The sequence below is a fragment of the Macaca mulatta genome, chromosome 5 (genome assembly GCF_049350105.2).
Source record: "Macaca mulatta isolate MMU2019108-1 chromosome 5, T2T-MMU8v2.0, whole genome shotgun sequence".
Classification (NCBI taxonomy): domain Eukaryota; kingdom Metazoa; phylum Chordata; class Mammalia; order Primates; family Cercopithecidae; genus Macaca; species Macaca mulatta.
Genome location: NC_133410.1, coordinates 150,561,962 through 150,586,612, shown reverse-complemented (window position 1 = coordinate 150,586,612; position 24,651 = coordinate 150,561,962). Strand labels below are relative to the sequence as shown.

At 35.3% G+C, this 24,651-nt stretch overlaps 1 protein-coding gene across 7 annotated transcripts in view; it reads right to left on the bottom strand.

Annotated features, from left to right (window-relative positions):
- The window catches only part of IL15 (interleukin 15), an 88,135-nt gene that overhangs the window by 5,361 nt on the left and 58,123 nt on the right, over window positions 1-24,651 (bottom strand). For 2 of the 7 annotated variants that reach the window (XM_015139229.3, XM_015139228.3), the window contains exons 3-6: window positions 7,557-7,667; window positions 6,440-6,537; window positions 4,996-5,080; window positions 566-610 (exon numbers count right to left, since the gene is read on the bottom strand). In XM_015139229.3, the coding sequence (XP_014994715.1) occupies window positions 566-610; window positions 4,996-5,080; window positions 6,440-6,537; window positions 7,557-7,568 (240 nt within the window). In that variant the 5' untranslated portion in view covers window positions 7,569-7,667. 7 annotated transcript variants of the gene reach the window in all.

The window sequence follows — 24,651 nt, the reverse complement described above, 5'->3', positions numbered from 1 at the left end:
ATGCCTTAGTAAATGTCAATGTATTAATGAAACAAGTTCAAAATCACTTTTCAATTCTAATACATTTCATGGGTTATGTTTCTTTTCTCACATAAAGAATAATTGGTCAGAACCTTTTTCTGACAAATGTAGAGAACCATGTAAAATGCAGAACATGGACGACTTTAAGCAATTTATGGAAAATATTGCAGATGGTGATACATTACAGCGTTGGAAATAACTGATATGTTGGCTACTCTTAAATTGAATAAGTTAATCTGATTTTTGCATCTAATTGCATCATGATGCAACTGCATCACAAAAACGTATAATGTATCTTGTTTGACATTGAGGGAAAAGACTTTTTTAATATTTTGATTTGGCACCATTACAAAAATAGCGTTTATGGAGCTATCTGCCCCCAAGTCCCATCTCAACAATCACTAGTAAAACTCATTGATCATATATTATAGAAACACACCAAAAGTTAGATTTTAAAACTACACATATTTTAGTTGTTACAAAAATATACTTTTAAAAACTTTGATAACGAGACAAATAGCAATTTTGAAAAAAGTATACTCACGTGAACATCACTTTCTGTATATAAAGTAGCATCAATATGCATAGACTGGAAGGAAACAAATTTAGACAATATTGAAAACTATGCCCTGCTTTAAATATTATGAGCACAACCTACTGAAAACATTAAATTGTTTTTAATTCATTTATTTATTTTGAGATAATTTAAAATTCATATGAAACTGTAAGAGTAAATACAGAGAGATCTTGTGTACTCTTCAACAAGCTTCCCCCAGTGGTAATATCTTCTATAACCACAGTACAGAATTACAATCAGAAAATTGACATTAATACAATGCAGTCACCTTGTTCAGATTTCACAAGTTTTATGTGTCACAGCATGTGTGCATGCATATGTGTGAAGTTTTATTCAATTTTATCACTTGCATAGATTCACATCACCACCACCACAGTTAAGACACAAAATAGTTCCATCACCACAAGGATTATACTGCTATTCTTTCATAACCAAAGTCACCTTTCTCCCTATACATACCTCATCATCACCCAATCTCTCTAAATTCTGGGAAGCACTTCTCTGCTCTCCATTCCTATAATTTTGTCATTTCAAGAATGTTACGTAAAGGGACTCATATAGTATATAACCTTCTGAAATTAGCTTTTAAAAGAATTGATAGACATTTTTATGAGTCATTTAGGTTTACAGAAAAACTAGCAGAAAGTACAAAGACTTATACACCCCTTTGTCCTCCACCCCAATTTCCCTATTGTTAATATCTTGCATTAGTGTGGTGTGTTTGTTATAATCGGTGAGTCACTATTATGATCTTAGCTATATAGAATATTAGGGCTCATTATTTGTGTTGTATGTTCTACAGGTTGTGACAAATGTATAATGCCACCCATCATCATATATTAACATTTTCACTGCTTTAAAAGTAGCCTGTGCTCTGCCTAGCCATTTCTCCCTCCCTCCGAACCCCTGGCAACCACTGATCTTTTTATTGTCTCCATAGCTTTGCCTTTTTCAAAATGTCATAGTTGGGATCATATAGTGTGAAGCCTTTTCAGATTGGCATCCCCATCTTTCACTTAACAATATGGCTTTGAAGGTTTCTCCATTTATTTTCAAGGCCTGATAGCTTATTTCTTTTTATCAATGGATAATATTCTGTTTTATAAATGTACCCCAGTTTCTTTATGAAGATTGGCTTTTTTCACTCATCATAATACCCTGGAGATCCACCCACCTTGTGGGTATCACTAGTTTGTTCCTTTTTATTACTCTGTAGTATTCCCTGACATAATATGCCACAGTTTTTACAACTAAAGCACATTTGTTTCCAGTTTTTGGCAGTCATGAAAAAATCTCTATGAACATTCATGTACATATTTTTGTGTGCATATAAGTTTTCATTTATTAAGGATGAATGTCTAAGAGTACAATTGTTGGACTGTAAGGCAAATGCATGTTTTGTTTGTAGTTGTCTTTTTTAGTAATGTCTCTATTTGGTTTTAGCATCAGAGCAATACTGCCCTCCTAAAATCAACTGGAAAATGCTCCTTCCTCTTCTATTTTCTAGAAGAAACTGTACAATTGTTGTTAGTGCTTCTCTAAATATTTGATAGAATGTTTCAGTGTAACAAGCAGACTTGGAGATCCCTTTTTGGGAGCTTGTGTATGATGAATTCAATGTATATAGTGATTACAGGAGTGCTTGGATTGTCCATTTCATCTTCACATGTTTTGATAGTTTGTGGTTTCTGAAGAATTGGTCCGTTTCCTCTAAGTTGTCAGATCTGTGAGCATAAAACTGTTCATAGTTTTTCTTATTATCCTTCTAATGACTGCAGATTCTGTAGTGACAGCCTCACATTTCATTCCTGAGATCTGTGTCTTCTCTCTTTTTATTTCTGTCAGTCTTATTAAAGATTAATTGTATTGATTTTCCAAATAACCAGTTTTATGTTTCATTACTTTTTTCTATTGTTTTCTTAATTTCAATTTCATTAATTTTGGCTCTTACATTTAAATATTTTCTTTGTTCTGCTTGTATTGAATTTGTTTTGCTCTGCTTCTTCTAGTTTCTTGAAGTGGTAACATAGATTTTTGATTTGATAATTCTCCTTTTTTTCTCATGTATTCATTTGATTTTAAAAAATATCCCTGTCAGTATTGCTTTAGCTGCATTGCATATACCTTGATATGCTGTATTTCATTTTTTTCATTGTATGTATTATGAATATCCTTTGAGATTTACTCTTTGACCCATGTATTATACAGAGGTATAGTATTTAATTTCCAAGCATTTGGAGATTTGCCCATTGTATTTAATTTCCTGATTTCTGGTTTGATTCCACTGTGGTTTGAGAACAAATTCTGCATGATTTAAGTTCTGAAAAAATTTTTAAAGTTTCTTTTATGGCTCAGTATATATTCAGTCTTGATAAAAGAAAGTATATTCTGCTGTTGTTGGGTGTAGTGGTCTATGTGTTAAATTAGATCCTGTTGGTTGGTTATGCTGTATTTTTATGCCCTTGCTGATTTTCTGTCTAGTACTTCCATTAGTTACAGAGGAGGAGGTGGTGAAATTCTCAAGAATAATTGTGGATTTGTCTGTTTCTCTTTTAGCCCTATTATTTTTTGCTTCACAAAGTTTGAGGCTTTGTTGTTTGATGTGTATACATTTAAGAACATTATGTTTTCCTCATGGATTTGTTTTTTATCATTATGTAGTGTCCCTTTGGATTCTAGTAACCTTATTTTCTGTGAAGTCTACTTTATTTGATGTTAATCTAGCCACTTCTGCTTTTTATAATTAATGTATGCATGTGTATCAGTCTAGAGCTGCTGTAATAAACTACCACAAGGTGGGTGGTTTAAAACAACAGAAATTTATTCATTTACAGTTCTGGAGACTGGAAGTCCAAAGTCAAGATGTTGGTAGGGCCATGTTCCTTCTGAGGGGTCTAGAGAAAAATCCTTTCTTGATTTTCCCAAGGTTCTGGTGGATCCTGGCAATCCCTGGCCTTCCTTGGCTTATAGGGGCATCACTCTGATCTCTTCCTCTATGTCTTCACATGGCTTTCTTCCCAGTGAGTTCCTCTGTGTCCTTTCCTTTTCCAATAAAGACACTAGTCACTGGATTTAGGGCCCACCCCACTCTAGTATGATCTCATCTTAATTTCATTAATTATATTTGCAAAGACATTATTTTGAAATAAGATCACATTTTAAGGTTCCAAGTAGATGTGAAATTTGGGGGGACACTATTCAACCCATTATAGTATGGTATATCTTTTTCTGTCTTTTAAAATTTCAACCAATGTATGTCATTGTACCAGAACTGAACTGCTTATAGATAGTATAGATGGGTGGTGTTTTGTTATCAACTCAGCCAATCTCTTTCTTTTACTTGGTGTATTCTCATACTCTCCTATGATACTAACCACAGGAATGCTGGATCTTTTGTCACTGTTCTCAAGATCAGTGATGTTTTTTCTTTTTTTTAAGTCAATTGTCTTTGTAGTATTCTGTTGTCAAATTAACTATCATTCCTCTGTTATTCATTCTGCTAATGAGCCTTTACAGTTTGCTTTATATTTCAGTTGTATTTTCAGTTCTATAATTTCTATATGGTTCCTTTCATATCTTCTATTTCTTTGTTAAGGCATTTAGTTTTTCATTTGCTTCAAGGGCATTTGTAATTGGTTTTTGAAGCACTTTATATAATGTCTGCTTTCAAGTCCATGTCAGAGAATTCCAACATCTGATCCCCTTCAATTTTGTAGTCTGTTGACTATATTTTCTCATTCAAGTTGTAACTTTCCTATTTCTTGGTACAATGGGTGATTTTCAATTGTATCTTGGCTTCATGTCTATTATGTTAGGACACTCTGGTCCTATTTAAATCTTCTATTTTAGCATGCAGTCAGCCTGTTTGGATTTAGCATGCAAGTTCTAACCTACTTTTTAATGCTGTGAATCCAATGACAATTTAGTTTTCAGAACTTTGTGGTGCTATTTTGGTATGCTTGGTGCCATTGAGACTTCCACTGAAGCTGATATTACCTTCTATGGCAGGAAGCACTTCCTTAGGTCAGGCAATCTATTTTCTCAAGGTGGGAGAAGAGGGCCTTTAGTCCACAAACAACAACAGCTCTTCTCTGGGTCAAGCCATTCTCCCTGCAGGTGCCACCAAGATATCTGGCTTCTCTAGATACAGGAAGATAATACCTCACCTGTGCAGACTAGAACTCATCAGGCTGGGCCACTTATAAATTAAGATTTAAAGATAATTAGATTATAAAACAGTAAGGAAAAGATTTCTTTTTGAGCTTTATAAGATCATAAATTTCTACAAAAATCTTATTGTTTCAAGTGTGGTTTCTTTAAGACAGATAGAAAAACACAGAGAGAAACAAACTCCATAGCAGTTCTACCAGGCATTATATGGAAAAATGAGTACTCACTTGAATAAGATCTTCAATTTTTTTCAAATCACTTATTACATTCACCCAGTTGGCTTCTGTTTTAGGGAGCCCTGCACTGAAACAGCTGAAAGAAAAACCATGAGCAAAGCATTTTGAAGGAGCCTATTCATCTTGATGAATACTATAAGCAAAAGAGCAATCAATAATTTTTTTATTCTGACCAGTGAAAAAAATCAGTGTTATCCTTGCCTCTGTGCATTCAACAGCCTTGTAGCTGATCATAAACATTGAGCATATAGTACAACTTTGACATTTTATGATAACTTGAGGCTTCACCAACCTGATTAGAGAAAAGCCTAATTGTAGGCATACTTTATAAATAAACTGGCTCAATTTATCACAATGAAATAGAAACAGTGCCAGATGTGTGGCGAGGCTCAGTAAATGATTTTGAATGAATTACTAGTTTCCTTTACGTAGAGATTTACTGAGACTTTGAAGTCTAATAAATAGGTAAAATTCTTAAAATAAGTAATAATTATTTTCATGTAATGATTTTGACAGTAAATGTTTTTTTACAAAACATTAAACACGCCCCTTTCATGTTGCTCATGCGCTTACTATGCTTGCAGCAGCTTTCTCCATAAACATTACAGACTTCATCCCAGTGTAGGCTGAATGACCATATACTTACTCACTTTCATAAATTTCATAAAAATTAAAATTTAATATCCAGACAAAATACACTTATACTGACCAAGTAACATTGGAATGATTCTTACAGCTTGAGGAAAAATAATCCCTCACTTCCTGATGGATCTTACACAGAAGCATGATAGTCAACACTAATCTGTCTTACGATGAAGAATTACCTGCACAAATCTATGGTTCCCAATACCATGAAGGCATTAGTAGAGTAAAACTGAACTGAGAGTCAGATTATATAACTATAGGTTAGGTGCTTTGGGCCAACTGGGTATATTAGCTGCATCTAAGAGAGAAGAAAAAAGTTAATAGTCATGGAAACATAAGAATTTTATTAGAAGGAAACAACAAAAGGCTTAAATAAAGAAAGAAATGTTTTCAACTGAACTAGGATACCGATGAAGGGATAGGAGAAGTCAGTGTCAGGGACAGATAAGAAGTAACATAAGCAAACTCTAAATATCTACTTTTAATTGCCGTGAAAAATATGTAGTCTATCAATAAGTGGTACATTTCCAAGCTCAGTTAAATATCAAAAGGCCCAATTTATTTGAGGGCTATAATGCTCATTTGTACTATTACCACAATGTAGAAAAACGCTCAGTTAGGTGTTTACCCAACCTCCTCTGAATCTCTATAGTCTGCCTTCTATCCCCCAGATACTGAGTACCTAGAGATATAAGCAAACTGAACATAAACTAACTTAATGGAAAAGATATCCGAGGACAGTCATCATGACCATGAACATAATATTATTTATGCCTAAAGATAAAATTACCCCAAAATGAAGACATGAATGCCAGCTTCAGTTAGAAAATGACTGTTTAGAAGTAAACACAAGTAGCACTGGATGGAAACACTTCTCAAATGTGGTTTCTGAAAAATATAATCATAGACAAATGGTTACATTTTTTTAGTTAAAAAGTGAGGTTTAAAATAACATGTCAACATATTTTTAGGTCTAAAGATGTAATTTTTTCATATTTTCATAATTAATGCTCCTTATCAAAAAACAATAAAACTATAATTTATTTTTTTTGCTTTCTCTCCTACCTCCAACTCTGTCTCTTATGCACAAAATTCCTTAACAGATATTTCTGCAGATGCATGTCAGAGATAATTTAACAAAGTTGACATATTTGTTAATTTACATACATACCAATGTCACCACTTAATGTTTTTATATTATCTTTGACCTCCTCCTCATCCTTCTCTCTGTTTTAGCAGGCCAAAATAATTTATAAAGCACAGGTTAATAACATGCATTAATAACAGAGATGCACTAGTTATATTAACTTCACGTAAAATATTGATACAATGAATTATATCAATATTATTTGGTGAAAAATTGGATAAAATGGAACCAACTACAGATACTATATTCCATCTCGAGAGTGACTATCTAATAATTTTTCTTGATGATTTAGGAAAATCATTTATCCTAGAACTTACCAGAGTTTTGATACTTTCACCTGCCTCTTTTATGTTGTCAAAGCTTTTATAGTTTCAGAAAGCAGTGTTACCTGCCACCTTAACCACTGATTGTTCATGCTTCCTTCTGTTTACACTGAAAAGATGAATGATAACCACACCCTGCCCTCTAAGACTACACAATTTAGTGTGTACAAAGACATTTAGAGAACACAAAAGAGTGGGGTAAGTGAAATAACACATTTATAATGACAAGAAGAGCCTTAAGATGGTCAATAGAGTTTTTAAAAACCTATTTAATTTATTTTCAAAATAAGAACAATCCAAATGTGAACATACATCTATGACATCCCAAGATCTTTAGAGAATAACCATGTAACTTATTGCAAAGACTCTGAGATTCAAACGACCTTTTAGGGAAATTCCATATGCTATTTTCATCTTTTTTTTTTTTTTTTTCTTACCGAAATTCTCATTACTCAAAGCCACGGTAAATCCTTAAGTATTGAAGAAGAGTTGGCTATGGCAGGGGGTTTCCAGCAGCCATCCATCCACGATGCTTCCTACAATACAATCTAGGGTAAAGTATGATCCATTAAAAACACAAGTGGACTAGTGAGAAAAAGAAAGGGAGGGAATTAATACTTATTGAACACCTACCTTTTAATAAGCACTCTATTAGTTACTTAACAGATGCATCACCTTTAATCTTTATAATAATCCTATGGAGGAAGGTTAGTAGCATTTGGGTAAGCTGCTCTAGGTCCACAGCAAGTACATGACAGCCAGCATTTGAGACCAGGTCTGTCTAATTACAAAGCCTTTGCAAAACTTATCTATTATATTATGTCCCTGAATTGAAAAATTCCAGAGTCATACTAGTAAAAAGAAAAAACAAATACTTAGATTTATAGAAGTACTGATTGTTAATCAGTTTACAACAGCAGTAGTCATTTCTACAGTCACTGAATATGTATCTTCAGTCTTTTAAATAAACCACTGTTAATCATTTGAGAATTTTGTAACCAAGAAAATTTTATTTTTCTCACTCAAATCAAGTGAAGAATGTGAAGATTAAACATTCCTAAATTCAACTCTATGTCATTAAAAGCAGTTTATAACCAAAATATACAAAAATACAAACATTTTCTGCCCTTTAAAATAGTATATATGTGGTGACCTCTTCCACAAAAAATCAAAATCTTCCACAACCCATGACACAAATATTCACTGAATTAAGTTCTATAAACTCAAATAATTAAATTATTATACTTTTCAGATGTTTCTGAAATATAAAAATGGCTGCTTTAAAATATATTATGTATAACTCACAGAAAGAAAAAGCTAACACTTATTTAAGTATTAAGCAAGATATAAAGGTGTATCCAATAGAAATACCTTTTTGTCCACAAGAACGTATCAAATCTAATCTTCCTGTTACACATGATCTAAATCACTCATTGATTGGTTTATTTAAAGCAAACCTTCCTTATCACTCTCATTTTATAATTATTCCCTTTGTCTATATTATCTCAGTGCTTCAAATTTTTTATAGAACTTTACAGTTATCTTCATCATTTCATCCAAAGTCTCTTACATTCCCTACCTCCCTTTTAGTTGTGGTATCCTCAAATCCACATTTTTCAAACAGCAATAATATTGACTTGGGACTGAGCAATGCCGTGGGTGATATAATTTTTAATTAGGGCTTACTAAGCTACTTTTGTAAACAATTTCATTCCTGGCCTCTTATAGCAGTGAGGCTTTTCAATATCACAATGGATTTTCACTACCCTGCTCAACTACATCCTGCTGGCATAAGTAAAAAAAACCTAAGTGTTTAGCCAGAATACTCCACAATAGAGTGTGATTGCCAAACATGGAGGAATGCAATAGAAAATGTCCTCAAAGGTATCTAATCAAATAATGATATTGGAAGCCAGTGTAGATGAAAAGAAGTATTGGCCGGGCGCGGTGGCTCATGACTGTAATCCCAGCACTTTGGGAAGCCAAAGCAGGCGGATCGCCTAACGTCTGGAGTTCGAGATCAGCCTGACCAGCATGGAGAAACCCCATTTCTACTAAAAAAATATGAAACTAGCCAGGTGTGATGGTGCATTCCTGTAGTCCCAGCTACTCGGGAGGCTGAGGCCAGAGAATTGCTTGAACCCAGGAAGCGGAGGTTGTGGTGAGGCGAGATCATGCCATTGCACTACAGCCTGGGCAACAAAAGTGAAACTCCATCTCAAAAAAAAAAAAAAAAAAAAAAAAAAAAAAAAAGTATTTTATAGCTCTGCTTGCTGCCTGAATCCATTTTCTGCTGCTAGAAGAGAACACCACAGACTTAATTCATAAGGGATACAAGCTCATTTGGCTCACAGTTCTGCAGGATGGGAAGTACATGAGCATGGCACTGACATCTGCTAAAGGTCATCCTGTGGCGGAAGGGTACAAGGTGAAAGCAAGCACACAAGACAGAGAGGAAACTGAGCCAAAATCACCCTTTAATAAGGAGCCCACTCATGCAATAACAAACTCACTCCCTCCATAACTGCATTAATCCATTTGTGAGGGCCCTGTCTAGTGAAAGTGCCTAAAGAGGTACCTAATTACCTGTTAAAGATCCCACTTCTTAACACTGTCACAATCACAGTTAAATGTCAACATGAGTTTTGGTGGAGGCATTCAAACCATAGCATTCTGCCCCTACCCTCCCCTCTCTGCTAAATTCACGCCCTTCATAAAACGCAAAGTATATTCATTCCATCTTAGTAGGCTCAAAATCACTCCAGTATTAATTCTAAAGTTAATACTGTTACTTAATACTTATCTAAATCTAGTTAATCTAGTTATCTAGTTAATCTAGTCATCTAGCTAATACTTATCTAAATCAAATATGGGTGAGATTTCATCCTGAAGGCAAATGTTCTGTAACCACGAGCCTGTGAAATTAAGTTATCTGCTTCCAAAATACAACGTGCGAAGGTATAGAATAGACATTCCCATTCTAAAATAGGGAAATAAGCAAGAAAAGAGGGATAACTCATCTGAAACAAGTCCAAAACCCAACAAGGAGAACAATATTAAATCTTAAAGTTGGAGAATAATTTCCTTTCACTTCATACTCTGCATCCTGGGCACTGAGCGGGGGTTGGACGCCTAAAGCCTCAGGCAGGTCAGATCCCACGGCTTTCCTAGGCTCAGCCTGTGCTTCAGTTGTCATGGGTTGGAGTCTCGTGCCTGAAACTTTTCCAGACTACAACTCTACATTGTTAACCATAGTTCTGGTATTTTGGTGGCAACCCCATTTTCTTGGCTCCGCGAGGCACTGCCCTGTCGGGGGTTCTCTGTGGTGGTTCTGCCCCTGTGCAAAGTCTCTGTCTGTGTCCCAAAGAAGTCAGCATCATCTTTTGAAGTCAAGGTGGAGGAAGCCATGCCCCCTGAGTTCTTGTATTCTGTGAGACTACAGACTTAACACCACATGAATTTCACCAAGGCTTAACACCTGTATCTCATGAAGCAGTGGGTCAAGCTGTAGCTGGGGCCACTTAAGCCATAGTTGGAGTGGCCGAAGAGTGTTGCACCAGAAAGTAGGGAGCCAAGTCCCAAGGCAGACCTGGGCAGTAAGCCCACGGAGAGCAACCAGGTGGGGCCTGGCACTGGAAACCATTCTGCCATCCTAGAACTCTGGGCCTGTGAAATAAAAGAGACTAAATCCCAGCCCTGTCCTCAAGGAGCTCACAGGGTAGGAACTGTTTGGAATCTTGTGACTAGGTCTCACTGCAGGGTGACTGGTGACTCACGGCAACACTGAAATCGCAGCAGGATGGTATTGCCCAGGGAAAGTACATCGTGAGGTGAGCAAGTTCACACAGCCAGGCATCTCTGTAGTGTTCATTCTGAAGTGAAAACTGTCCCTTAGACTCGTAGTCACACAGTTGCCTCTGCTCTAGTTTTTCCTTCTGCTTCAAATATTCTTCACTCAGATACTGTTGGGGCTCACGCCGTTGCTATTTCCCAAGCAAATAAATGCTTGTGAAAATAACTGTAAACATCTTACATTCTATACCAATATTATAGTTCTTCCCAGTGAGGAAAGATGATCCGACATACTTGATGTTTTGTTTTATTCTGCTTATTAACTTGTCTAATCACACATTTAAAATTAATTAAACATACAAGAATGAAAGATTTACAAGTATTGGTTTATTGAGTTAAATACATCATCCATTCATTCAAACCACTAGAAAAGACACGACAAGACTGAATAGAATATAGAGATTATAAGACAGCATCACTTTCCTTGATTCATCTAGTAACTATTCACTGAACATTTACTACAGGCTAGGCATTTTTTATGACCTTGGAGTACATCAATGATGGCAGAACACAATTTTGATTTCAGAAAGAAAGATGGACTATATAGAAAATGCACAAATAAATTATTATAATTTTGTATTTTATTAGAGAGTGAAAAATTATCTAGGAAAAAGGAAAAAAAGGAAAGAAGGGTGAGGTTGAAATTTTGGGTGGTCAGGGTGAAGATAGCAAGGGTGTGAACCCCGGTAGTATCTCTGTGAAGATTATTTGAAGCGGAGGGAATAGATAGGGCAGAGGCAACTGTGTGGCTATGAGTCTAACGGACAGAAAAGAAGCCAGTGGAGTGAGCAAGGGCAAGAGTAGTCTGAGATGAGGTCAGAAAGGTGGAGGAGAGGAGGACCTGAATCTGCTTTGGGTGGCAGTGGAGGTAGAGACATGTGGTTAGAGTCTGGAAACATTTTTTACGACAGGACTAGTAGAATTTCCTGACAGATTGTAGGGTACAGGAGGAAACAAGGGAATGAGAATGACTCTGAGTCTTTTCCTCTGAACACTGGAGATGATGGAGCTGCCATCAACTGAAACAAGCAAGCCTTGGACAGAGCTGATGCCTTGAGGAGAGGGGACAGGTCAGGAGTTTCAGTTCTGGACATGCTGAGTTTGAAAGGCTCATTAGATATGCACAAGGAAATGTCAAATACGCCATGGGATACGTAAATCTGGAGTTCAGGAATGTTACTGAACTGGAAATAGATATGCGACTCATGAGAGTGCTCATGAGGGAGTGGTGTAGGTAAAGAAAAGGACCAAAACCTAAGCATGGGATACTTCAGTATTAATTAGGTTAGGGATTATAAAAGAAGGACCAGGAAAGAAAAATCAAAAGGAATGACTACTGAAGAAGGGGAAAACGCAGTCAAGGGAAGTATATCCCACAAAAAAGAATGATGGACACATCCAATGCACTGACAGGCCAAGCAAGACACAGTTTCAGCACTGACCAGTGGGCTTGGCAACCCAGAGGTCATGTCAGATGACTCTGACAATAGCATGTTTAGGGGTATGATGGAGGGGGAAGCCTGCCTGGGATGGTTGACAAGAAAGTGGCAAGAAAAGATTTTGTAAATGCTAGTGCAGGAAATGTTGTTAAGAATCCTGCTCCAAAAGGGTGGAAGGAAAGGGGGTTGTAGCAGGTGGTAGAAAGTGGTGGAAATAACAACACGTTTGCATGCTAATGGGAATGACTTATTAGAGAGGGGGAGTTAAGGATGTTGGTGGGGGTAGGAAGTGCCAGAGCAATGTTCTCTAACAAGCAAGTGAGGATGAGGATGTTAGCTCACCTCCGAGAGGGGGTGAGGGCTGAGTCATCTACTGTCACAGGAAGGAATGCTGAGTTATAAAGGGGGTGGGGCTGGTAGCTAGGTGTAAGTTTTCTACTATTGCTTCCATTTTCTCAGCGAATTAAGATAAAATGTCATGAGCAGAAAGTGAAGATTGGAGGAGGATGGGGAAAGGAGGAGGATGACAGGGAAGAGGACACACAAAATAGCCATTTAGGTAACTGGGAGAATAGTATGAGAGCCTGGCCTATTGAAGGATCAATGTTGTGAATGGCTGTAGAGTGAGATTAGTCATTAAGGTTGTATGTGTTTTCTCCAGCCACACTAAACTGAAAGGGAAAGAAAGCCTGGAATAGGTAAGATTACTGGATTTAAACCTGTTGTGTGTATACCAAGATAGTACAAGGAAAAGAGGGGCAAGGGATTTCAGATTATATGTAAGGGAGTGATTGGGAGATTTGTCCAGGAAATTTTACTTCATATCTTTGTTACAGGACTTCATAAAGGTAGTGTTACTTGAATCATACCATGAAGGTCGGATATATTCTAGCCATGAGTGAAAGGAGAAAAACAGCATTGAGGCAGAGGCAGAACCCAAGCCAGGCCATATGCAAACAAGTATAGCGTGTTTGCAGATGACTGTGAGCCATTTTCCTAACAGTGTGAAAATAGTGGTCGGCAGGACTCCACAAAACTGTCACCATTGTTTAATGCAGCAACTGTTAACACTTTGTGTAGAGGGACGGATAATGTTTCATGCTTTGCAAGTCTTGCAGACTTTGTCGCCAGTGATTAACTCATCCACTCTAGTGTAAGAGCAGCTATAGACAACACATAAACAAATGGGTATGGCTGTGTTCCAATACAACTTTATTTATAAAAACAGGTGGTTGATGGATTTGAATCACCAACCACCTGCTTTGACAAATAAGTAGTTGGTTTTGATAAATAAACAGTTGGTTTGCCAGCTCTTGACCGCTACAGCTCTCTTAATCAGTCCTAATTTAAGCACAGCTGAGAAAGTGATATCTTTAAACATTTCCAGTCTTCCTATCATTAATTGCATTAAGACATTTTCAGTAATTGCTTTCAAGCTGTTTTAAATTGACACCAATGTGAGATTTTCAAATAAGAAATTTCCTCAAACTTAATCTGTGTTCAATATCAAGGCTAAATAAACCCCAATACAAACTATAGTAACTTGGATTACTATAATGATTTTTAAAAATTCATTCATACAAATGTAAGACCTGAGGTTGGTATTAATTCTCCTATAAGACTACCAAACATGTTTATAAGGCCTATAAATTTCAGTTTATCAAAACCAAAAAAAAAGATTAGGTAACTACTTCATACAAAGGTATACAAATATATGTATCTTTTTAAATGAAATACCTTTAAGTCCTTTGGAATGCTTAAAATAAGACAAATTTGTTAATTATATTGAAATGTTTCCAAAGCAAACAATAATCTATATAAATATTCTTTGAACTGCCACGGACAGAGGTAGCAGTAAGATTTGGACATCTTAGTTTTAATCACTCTCAAAAAGCATTAATTAAACAAATAGTGGGTAAATATAGAAACACTATATTTAAACAATATATTTATATATAGAAATATATATTTAAACAATATTTAATATATATTTAAAAAATATATTTATTTATAGAAATATATAAAATAAATACAGGAACACCTCAGGTAGTTTATCATTTAAGGTAAACAAGGGATATTCATTTATGTGGCTGGAGGGGATATATGATAGATTCTCTTACCACTCTCTGATCATAGTTTTCTGTAGCACTATGTTCATGGGCTATTGTCATTTGGTGCAAATGTTTTGGAAAATGTTTGGTATAAATGTTTTTGAAAAATCCCAGCTCGTATAATTCTCTAGGGCAGGAACAATGGACAGCTTCCTCGGGGCAGCAAAGATCTATTTAATGTACTCTCCAGAAACAATCAATGATATATGTTCCTCTGGTCAGTTTCCCAAAGCACTTCATTCAAACACTTGCTAAAGTGAAGAAATTATCCCAAGCCATAGTACAAAAGAATAAAAAGTTGGAAATTATGAGATAGATAGGTCTAGAAATTCCAACATAGTATCCAAAAGGAGTTCCATAAACAGATAGCAAAGAGACAACAGACAGAATGAAATAATCAAAACAGTCATAAAATAAAAGTTTACAGAGCTGAAGTAGAACACAAGCTTTCACACTGACGGGGCATAAAAGGGATAATTGAAAAACACAGCAATTTGAATTGAATTTCCTGATTCCAGGATAACGAAATATATGCTAATAGAAAGCTATTTAAGGACAAAAATCAGAATGAATCTGATCATGGTACTTACAAGACAAGAGAATTCATCTTCAAGGTTCTAAGTGAGTATGAGTTTGAACCTAGAAAGCTATTAGTATTTGAAAAAGAGGGCAAACACATTCCTTCATAGCACGTCTTAGAAAATATAAGACCCACAGAATGTCCATCAAATAATTACGTAAAAAATGCATTCCAGAAAAATTAAAAAGTTATCCAGAAAAGATGTGGGATATAAGAAAGAATGCAGAATTAGTAACATTTATATTTGAGTCTAAATCACTAATGGCAATTCATTAAAGTACATTTTTGACATCATTCATTTTGCAAAAATGTGAAATTCTTGTGGTCAGAAACCTTGTGTATCTTACTAATTACTGTACCTGCAGTACCTACAACACCTATAAGCATGCTAAGCATATAATAAACACATATGACGTATTTACTGGATTTGATTTTTGATTTGTTTATATTATAAATAGATTGTCCTTATTCTCACAACTATCAGCATCTTAGCTGCACTAGCTTCCCTAACCAGAAGGTGGCCCAGCCAGTCACTGTAATAAATACTATCCTAAATAGCACACTAACTTTACCCCATATTTCATCTCTTTCTACTACATCCATCTCACCAATTTCAAGTTCCAAAGTGCTAAGTATTTCTGGAAAAACCATGCCAGTATAATTTCATGAGATGTAACTTGCAATGGGCTTTCTCCACATCCTGCTAATTCTTTCCTACTCTCTCTGACATTCTGTACCATACTTTTAAATAAACTTTATTGAGATACAGTTTTAAGATAATAAAATATACACTTTTTTTAAGCATACAGTTTGCAGTTTTGATGACAGTATACACTCATGAAGTCACTACCACAACCATGATATAGAAAATATTTGTAATTATAAAAAATTATCTCATCCTCCTTTTCGGTCACTGTATCATCAGTCCCAATGCTAGGCAACTACTGATTTAGCCATGTACTTTTCCAAGTAGCAATGTGCCAAGAAAATCATGGATAATTTCCCTGGGGGAAATGGTGTAGGAAAAGGAAGAAGAGGAAGTAAACTCATACTGTGATGATTATTTTATTTGTGGAATCTGAAATACACTTATGCTGATTAATTGCAAAAAATCAAGAGAAAATTTAACTACGAAAAAAAAAACCCCAAGCCAGACATGTATAATTTCCAAACCAAAACAAAATAAAATGAACAAACAAAATTCAAAGAATCTAACAGAAGGTTGTAATAGCAGTAGAGGTAGTGGGGACAGGCAGAAAGAAAGAAGAAAAAAAGCAAGTGCAGTAAAAATATACAGAAAAAGCAATGTGGCACTAGTAGGTCTAAACATACCAGTAATCATTCACTCACGCAAGCAAAGATGTAAATAAACTATATTTGACTACTAAGAGATGGATACTAACATTAGTTAAAAAGTAAACACAGATAAATTTTAAAATATGAGTTTATAAGAAATGAAACAAAAATAAAATGATACGAAATGCTTAAAAATTACAAAAAAAAAGGATATGCCAAGTAAATGTGACTGTAGTAACAAGAATAGAGAAAAAGTAGAATTCAAGTGAGAAGTACTAAACAATATAATGGATAATGCACATGGATAAAAGTTAAAACTCTCTGAGAATGTTCATTAACACTGGCTCTTGAACACCTCCCACTCCTAAGACCTAAGATGATACAGCTCAATGTTTTCTTGATATCAGACCCACTAATAGAGGGTATCCTGCCCCAGAGGCCAATAACTGTCTCCATCGCTGAGGCCCTGCTGTCATTCCACATTAACAGTGGACTGAATTTTTTAAAATGTGGTACATATACACCTTGGAATACTATGCAGTTATAAAAAGAAGGAAATCACATCCTTTGCAGCAGCATGGATGCAGCTGGAAGCCATTATCATAGGCAAAATAATGATTTTTAATGATTTTCTGTTGAAAATCAAATACTGCATCTTCTCACTTATAAGTGGGGTAAATAGAAACTGGGCACTGAGTTAGTGTGGGGGGAGGGTGGGAGGAGAACAAGGGTTGAAATACTACTCATTGATTACTGTGCTCACTACCTGGGTGATGGCATCATTCATACACCAAACTGCAGCAACACACAATTCACCCATGTAACTAACCTGCACATATACGCCCTGAACCTAAAATAAAAGTTGAGAAAATAAATAAACAAAACCCTCTGAGAAGATATAATAGTTATGCATGTTTATGTGCCTAATAGTATAGCTTCAAATTATACAGAGAAAAATGAATAGGAAAAATAAGTTAAAAATATTTTAACCTAGTTTTTTAGAAATTTAAACATATACAGAAATCAGTGAAGCTAGCATTGATATGCCAATAAACGAGCTCTCAAAAAAAAATCGTTACTTTGTAGCATTTGCCAATTTTTGTTGTATAAAAACCTCACTATACTGACTTTGGGAGGTTGAGGCAGGTGGATCACCTGAGGTCAGGAGCTTGAGACCAGCCTGGCCAACATGGTGACACCCTATCTCTATTAAAAATGCAAAAATTAGCCAGGCATGTTGGTGGGTGCTTGTAATCCCAGTAACTCAGGAGACTGAGGCAAGAGAATCGCCCGAACCTGGGAGGTGGGGATTGCAGTGAACCAAGAACGCACCATTGCACCTCAACCTGGATGACAAGGGGGAAACTCCATCTCAAAATAAATAAATAATTCTCATAGAGTATATAAAACAATAACACAATAAAAGCAAAGTATCTAGGAAACAACTAACATGATGAATAGAACACTACTTCACATCTCAATATTAATGTTGAATGTAAATGGCCTAAATGCTCCACCTAAAAGATACAGAATAGCAGAATGGATAAAAGAGCCAATAACCAAATATCTGCTGTCTTCAAGAGATGCAGCTAACACATAAGGACTCAAATAAACTTAAGGGAAAGAGGTAGAAAAAGATATTCCATGCAAGTGGAAACACAAAACAAGAGTAGTTATTTTTACATCAGACAAAACAGACTTTAAAGCAACAACAGTAAAACAAGACAAAGAAGGACATTATATAATGATAAAAGATTGGTCCAACAGAAAGATATTACAATTCTAAATTTATATGCACCTAACACTAGAGCTCCCAAATTTATAAAACAATAGCTACTAGACCTCAGAAATGAGTTATACAGCAACATAATAATAGTGGGGCACTTTAATACTCCTCTGACAGCACCAGATAGATCATGAAGGTAGAAAGTCAACAAAGTATAATAGACTTAAACTATACCATAGAACAAATAGACTTAACAGATATTTACAGAAAATTCTTCCTAACAACTATAGAACATACATTCTTCTCATCAGCACATGGAGCATTCTACAAGATAGACCATATGATAAACCACAAAACAATTCTCATTAAATTTAAGAAAATCAAAATCATATCAAATATCTTCTCAAACCACAGTAGAATAAAACTGGAAATCAACTCCAAAAGGAACCCTCGAGACTTTATAAATACATGGAAATTAAATAATCTGCTCTTGAATGATTTTTGGCTTAACAATGAAATCAAGATGGAAATTTTAAAATCCTTTGAAAAGAATTATAATAGTGGCACAACTTATCAAAACCTCTGGGATACAGCAAAAGCAGTGTTAAGAAGAAAGTTAATAGCATTAAATGCCTACACGAAAAAGTGAAAAAGCACAAATAAACAACCTAATATCACACCTCAAGGAATTTAAGAGACAGGAACAAACTAAACCCAAACATAGCAGAAGAAAAAAAAAATAACAAAGATCAGAGCAGAACTAAATGAAAATGAAACAACAACAACAACAACAAATACAAAAGATAAATGAAACAAAAAGCTGGTTCTTTGAAAAAATAAACAGAATGGATAGACCATTGGTATGATTAAGCAAGAAGAGAGAAGATCAAATTAAGCTCAATTAGAAATGAAACAAGATATTTTACAACCCAAACCACAGAAATACAAAAGATCATTCAGGGCCACTATCAACGACTTTATGCATACAAACAAGAAAACCTACAGGAAATAGATAAATTCCTGAAAATATACAACCCTCCTAGATTAAATCAGGGTGAAATAGAAACCCTGAGCAGACCAATAACAAGCAGCCAGGTTGAATCACTAATAAAAAAGTTGCCAACAAAAAAAAAGTCTGGGACCAGGTGGATTCACAGCTGAATTTTATCAGACATTCAAAGAAGAATTGGTACCAATCCTACTAAAACTATTCCAAAAGATAAAGAGAGAATCCTCCTTCAATCATTCTATAAAGCCAGTATCACCCTAATACCAAAACCAGAAAGAACAAAACAAAAAAAGAAAACTGCAGGTCAATATCCCTGATGAACACAGATGCAAAAATCCTTAATAAAATACTAGCTAACCAAATTGAACAGCCTATCAAAAAGATAATACATCATGATCGAGTGAGTTTCATACCAGGGTTGCAGGGACAGTTTAACACATGCAAGTCAATAAATATGATACATCATATAAACATAATTGAAAACAAAAACCATATGATCATCTCAATAGACACAGAAAAAGCATTTGATATAATCCAGCATCCTTTTATAATTAAAACCCTCAACAAAATAGGCATAAAAGGAACTTACTTCAAAGTAATAAAAGCCATATATGACAAACCCACAGGCAATATAGTACTGAAATGGGCAAGAGTTGAGAGCATTCCCCCTGAGAATTGGAACAAGACAAGGATGCTCACTTGCTCACTTTCACCATTTCTATTCAACATAGTACTGGAAGTCCTGACCAGAGCAATCAGACAAGAGAAAGAAATAAAGGGCGTCCATATCGGTAAAGTAGAAATTGATTGAACTGTCATTCAATCCCTTTTTATAATAGCTGAAAAAAAAGAAATAAAGGAATATACCTAACTAAGGAGGCGAAAGACCTCTCTACAAGAAAAACTACAAAACACTGCTGAAAGAAATCATAGATGATACAAACAAATGGAAACAGGTCCCATTCTCATGGATGGGTAGAATCAATATTGTGAAAGTGACCGTATTGCCAAAAGCAATCTGGTCATTCAATGCAATTCCCATCAAAATACCATCATCATTCTTCACAGAACTAGAAAAAACAATCCTAAAATTCATATGGAACCAAAAAGGAACCCACATAGCGAAAGCAAGACTAAGCAAAAAGAACAAATCTGGAGGCATCACATTATCTGACTTCAAATTACACTTCAAGGATATAGTTACCAAAACAGCATAGTACTGGTATGAAAATAGGCATGTAGATCAATGGAACAGAATAGAGAACCCAGAAATAAAGCCAGATAGTTAAAGCAATCTGATCTTTGTCAAAGTATACAAAAACATAAACTGGGGAAAGAGCATCCTACTCAATAAATAGTGCTGGGAAAACTGGCAAACTACATATAGAAGGATGAAACTGGATCCTCGTCTCTCACCTTATACAAAAATCAACTCAAGATGGATCAAAGAGTTAAATCTAAGAGCTGAAACCATAAAAATTCTAGAAGATAACATTGGGAAAACTCCTCTAGACATTGGCTTAGGCAAAGAATTTATGACTAAGACCCCAAAAGCAAATGCAACAGAAACAAAAATAAATAAATGGAACCTCATTAAAAAGTTTCTACAGCAAGAGAAATAATCAGCAGAGTAAATGCACACCTCACAAATTGAGAGAAAATATTTGCAAACTGTGTACTGACAAAAGACTAATATCCATAATGTACAAGGACCTCAAATAAATCAGCAAGAAAAAAACAAATAATCACATCAAAAAGTGGGCAAAGGACATAAATAAATAATTCTCAAAAGAAGATATACAAATGGCCAACAAACATGAAAAAAATCTCAATATCACTAATCGTCAGGGAAATGTAAATTAAAACCACAATGAGATACCACCTTACTCCTGCAAGAATGGCCATAATTAAAAGGTCAAAAAACAATAGATGCTGGTGTGGATGTGGTGAAAAGGAACACTTTTACATTGCTGGTGGGAATGTAAGCTAGTACAACCACTATGGAAAGCAGGTACAGTGACTCCTTAAAGAACTAAAAGTAGAACTGCCCAAAGGAAAATAAGTCATTATATTTAAAAAACACATGTACACGCATGTTTATAGCAACACAATTCACAGTTGCAAAGATATGGCACCAACCTAAATACCCATCAATCGAGTGGATTAAAAAAAATCTCATATATATACAGCATGGAATACTACTCAACCATAAAAAGAAATGAAATAATGTATTTTGCAACAACTTGGATGGAGCTGGAGGCCATTATTGTAAGTGACCTAACTCAAGAATGGAAAACCAAATGTTATATATTCTCACTTGTAAATGAGAGCGAAGCTATGAGGACATAAAAGCATAAAAATTATATAATCAACTTTGGGGACTCAGGGAGAAAGGTTGGGAGGAGAGTGAGGAATAAAAGACCACATATTGGGTACAGTGTATGCTACTCGAGTAATGGGTACAATAAAATCTCAGAAATCACCACTAATGAACTTATCATTGTAACCAAAAACCACAGTTACCTAAACTCTATTTAAATAAAAATGAAAAGTAATAAAATTCCATACACTAAGAACTATAAACCTTTTCTGAATGAATGTGAAGACGTTGAAAAAAATGGAAAGCTATCCAGTGTTCATGAAGTAGAATAACTCATATTGTTAAAATGACCACACTACCCACAGCAATCTACAGATTTAATGGAATACCTATCAAAATACTAATGACGTTTTTCACATAAATATAAAAGAAATCCTAAAATTCATGTGGAACTACTAAACACCCCAAATAGCCAAAAAATTCAGAGCAAAAAGAATAATGTAGGAGGCATCATATTACCTGAAATATGCTACAAAGTTCTAGTCACCAAAACAGCATGATACTGGCATAAAAAACAGACACATAGACCAGTTGAACAGCAAAGAAAACCCAGAAATAAGTTCACACACCTACAGTGGACATTCAACAAGTGTGCCAAGAATATATATTGGGTAAAAGACAGTCTTTAGATAAATTTTGCTGGAATATTGCATCATCACATGCAGAAAATTAGACTATATGCAAAAGTCAAATCAAAATGAATTAAATACTTAAATGTAAAGCCTAAAATGGCAAAGCTACTAGAAGAAAATATAGGGGAAATGTTTCATGACATTTGGCTTGGCAAAGATAATTTTTAAATAACTTCAAAATCATAAGCAGCAAAAATAGAAAAATGAGATTATATCAAATTAAAAAGTTTTTGAACAGCAAAGGAAACTATTAACAGAGTGAAGAGATAACATACAGAATAGGAGAAAATATTAATATTTGCAAACTATCCATCTGAATATATAGTGTATATATCCTGAATATACAGTGAATTTAAACAACTCAACTTTGAAGAAACAATAGAACTTGAAAAATGGACAAAAATCTCGAATTATCAAAAATACAAAACAAGTGTTAGTGAGGATGTGAAGAGAGGCCACAGCTTATGCATTGTTGGTTAGATTGTTAACTAGCACAACCATTACAGAAAACAGTATAGAGGTTCCTCAAACAATTGAAAACAGAACTACCATTGGATCCAGCAATCCAACTAATGGGTATACATGCAAAGAAAAAGAAATAAATATATCAAAGAGATATCTGAAGTCCCATGTTTATTGCAGCACTATTTCCAAAACCCAAAATGTGGAAACAACCTTAAGTATCCAACAACAAATGAATGGATAAATATAATGTGGTATATATTCACAATGGAATACTATTCAGTCATAAAAAGAATGAAGTGTTGTCTTTTATGAGAACATGTGAACTTGTAGGACATCGTGTTAAGTGAAATAAGCCACACACAGAAAGACAAGTACTACATAATCTCACTCATATGTGGAATCTTAAAAAAAAAAAAAAAAAAGGTATCATAGAAGCAGAGCAGAAGAGAGACTAGGGATGAGAAGAGGCTTAGAAGGATTGGGAGAAGTTGGGCAAAGAGTATAAAGTTAAAATTAGCTAGGGGTGGCAGGAGGTATGCCATCAGGTAAGAAGCTGGGATTTAATTGGGAAACCAATTTGAAGCATGTTGAGTGTGGGGAGAATGTAGATTGTGTTAAATTTTAAAAGGCACACCAGGGCTACCATATTGAGGAAGTTTTTGTGTGGACAAGCATGGGCACAGGGAGACAAATGGGAAGGTGCTACAGTAATCCAAAATAAATAGCAATGGACACGGAGAGAGGTGTATATTCTGATGGTATAGGATTTGCTGATGAATTGGACATCACATTTGAAATGGAAGCCTCAAGGATGGCTCCAAAGGTTTTGGCTTGAGATACCAATAGAGCAGGGCTGCCATCTATTAAGATGGGTGAAACCGTGGAAGTACCAGGTCTGTGGGAAAAGTCTAGAGTTTTTTGAAAGTTTCATGCCTCTTAGATGACCAATTTTTTCAAGATGTTGAGAAGAGGGCTGTGTTTCAGGATAGAGGTCCAGGCTGGAGATATAAATTTGGAATAGACCTGCTTATTGATGATTTGCAGGGCCTCAAGGCTGGATGAGATCATCTAGCAAAGGAAGGAGGATGAAGAGGGTCTGAGAATTGAGCCCTGGGCTTCCCCAATTCTTTCTGTTGCAGGCCTTCCATGATCTTAAATATAAGCATGTACCACCTCCATTGCAAACAGATTCAACAACACTGCCTCTTTTTTCCTTCATTGAAATTACTTGATAAAGTATCTGACCTGGTTTAGTTCACCTCTCTGCCTACTGTGACCTCACCCCTACATCAGACTGTGCCTAGAGAAATACCATATATTGAATGGTGAAGCTCACTTTCAATTTGTGATCTCTAACCTCAAGAGAACCCACCCTTAATAATGCCCGGCTATTGTATTACATTTAATAGTCTAGTAATTTTCTCAGGTGACTGTTGCTCTGCTTCTCTTTTTTCCTTAAACCAGTACTCTCCATGTTCACAGGTAGATGATCACTTGCTTATTTCACCTAGAAAACAGGACTCACCAGAGGACTTCCACATCTTCCATCTCCTTGTATCTGTGTCCATCTGCTCTGTTTTCCCTTTACAACTATAGATAAACTGTGCCACTACCTAAGATAAAACCATCCATTGGTGCAGTAAATACTTGACTTTTTAAACTTTCTCAACACCATTGTTCCATTAATTGAACCCACTGTCTCCCACATCACCAGTTTTTCTGACACTGCTGGATCATTTATATCAGGCATACCTATATATAATTATTTCTCTCATATAGAAAGACTCTTGACCTCACCAATTCCTCCAACTACTGCCTAAGCTTTCTGTCTTCAGTACAATAAAAAAAACTCTTAAAAATAATCTATATGTGCTACCTCCTTCCTCTCTTCCCAGAATTTTCTTCCTTCCAGAATAGTGCCTGGAACACAGTATGTGCTCACTAATTTTTTTGTTTCAAATGACTAATGAAATTGTCTTATTTATCCAATACATGTGTATCTAAATCATTTAATACTAATTTATTCTTGTTTTCCCACTATC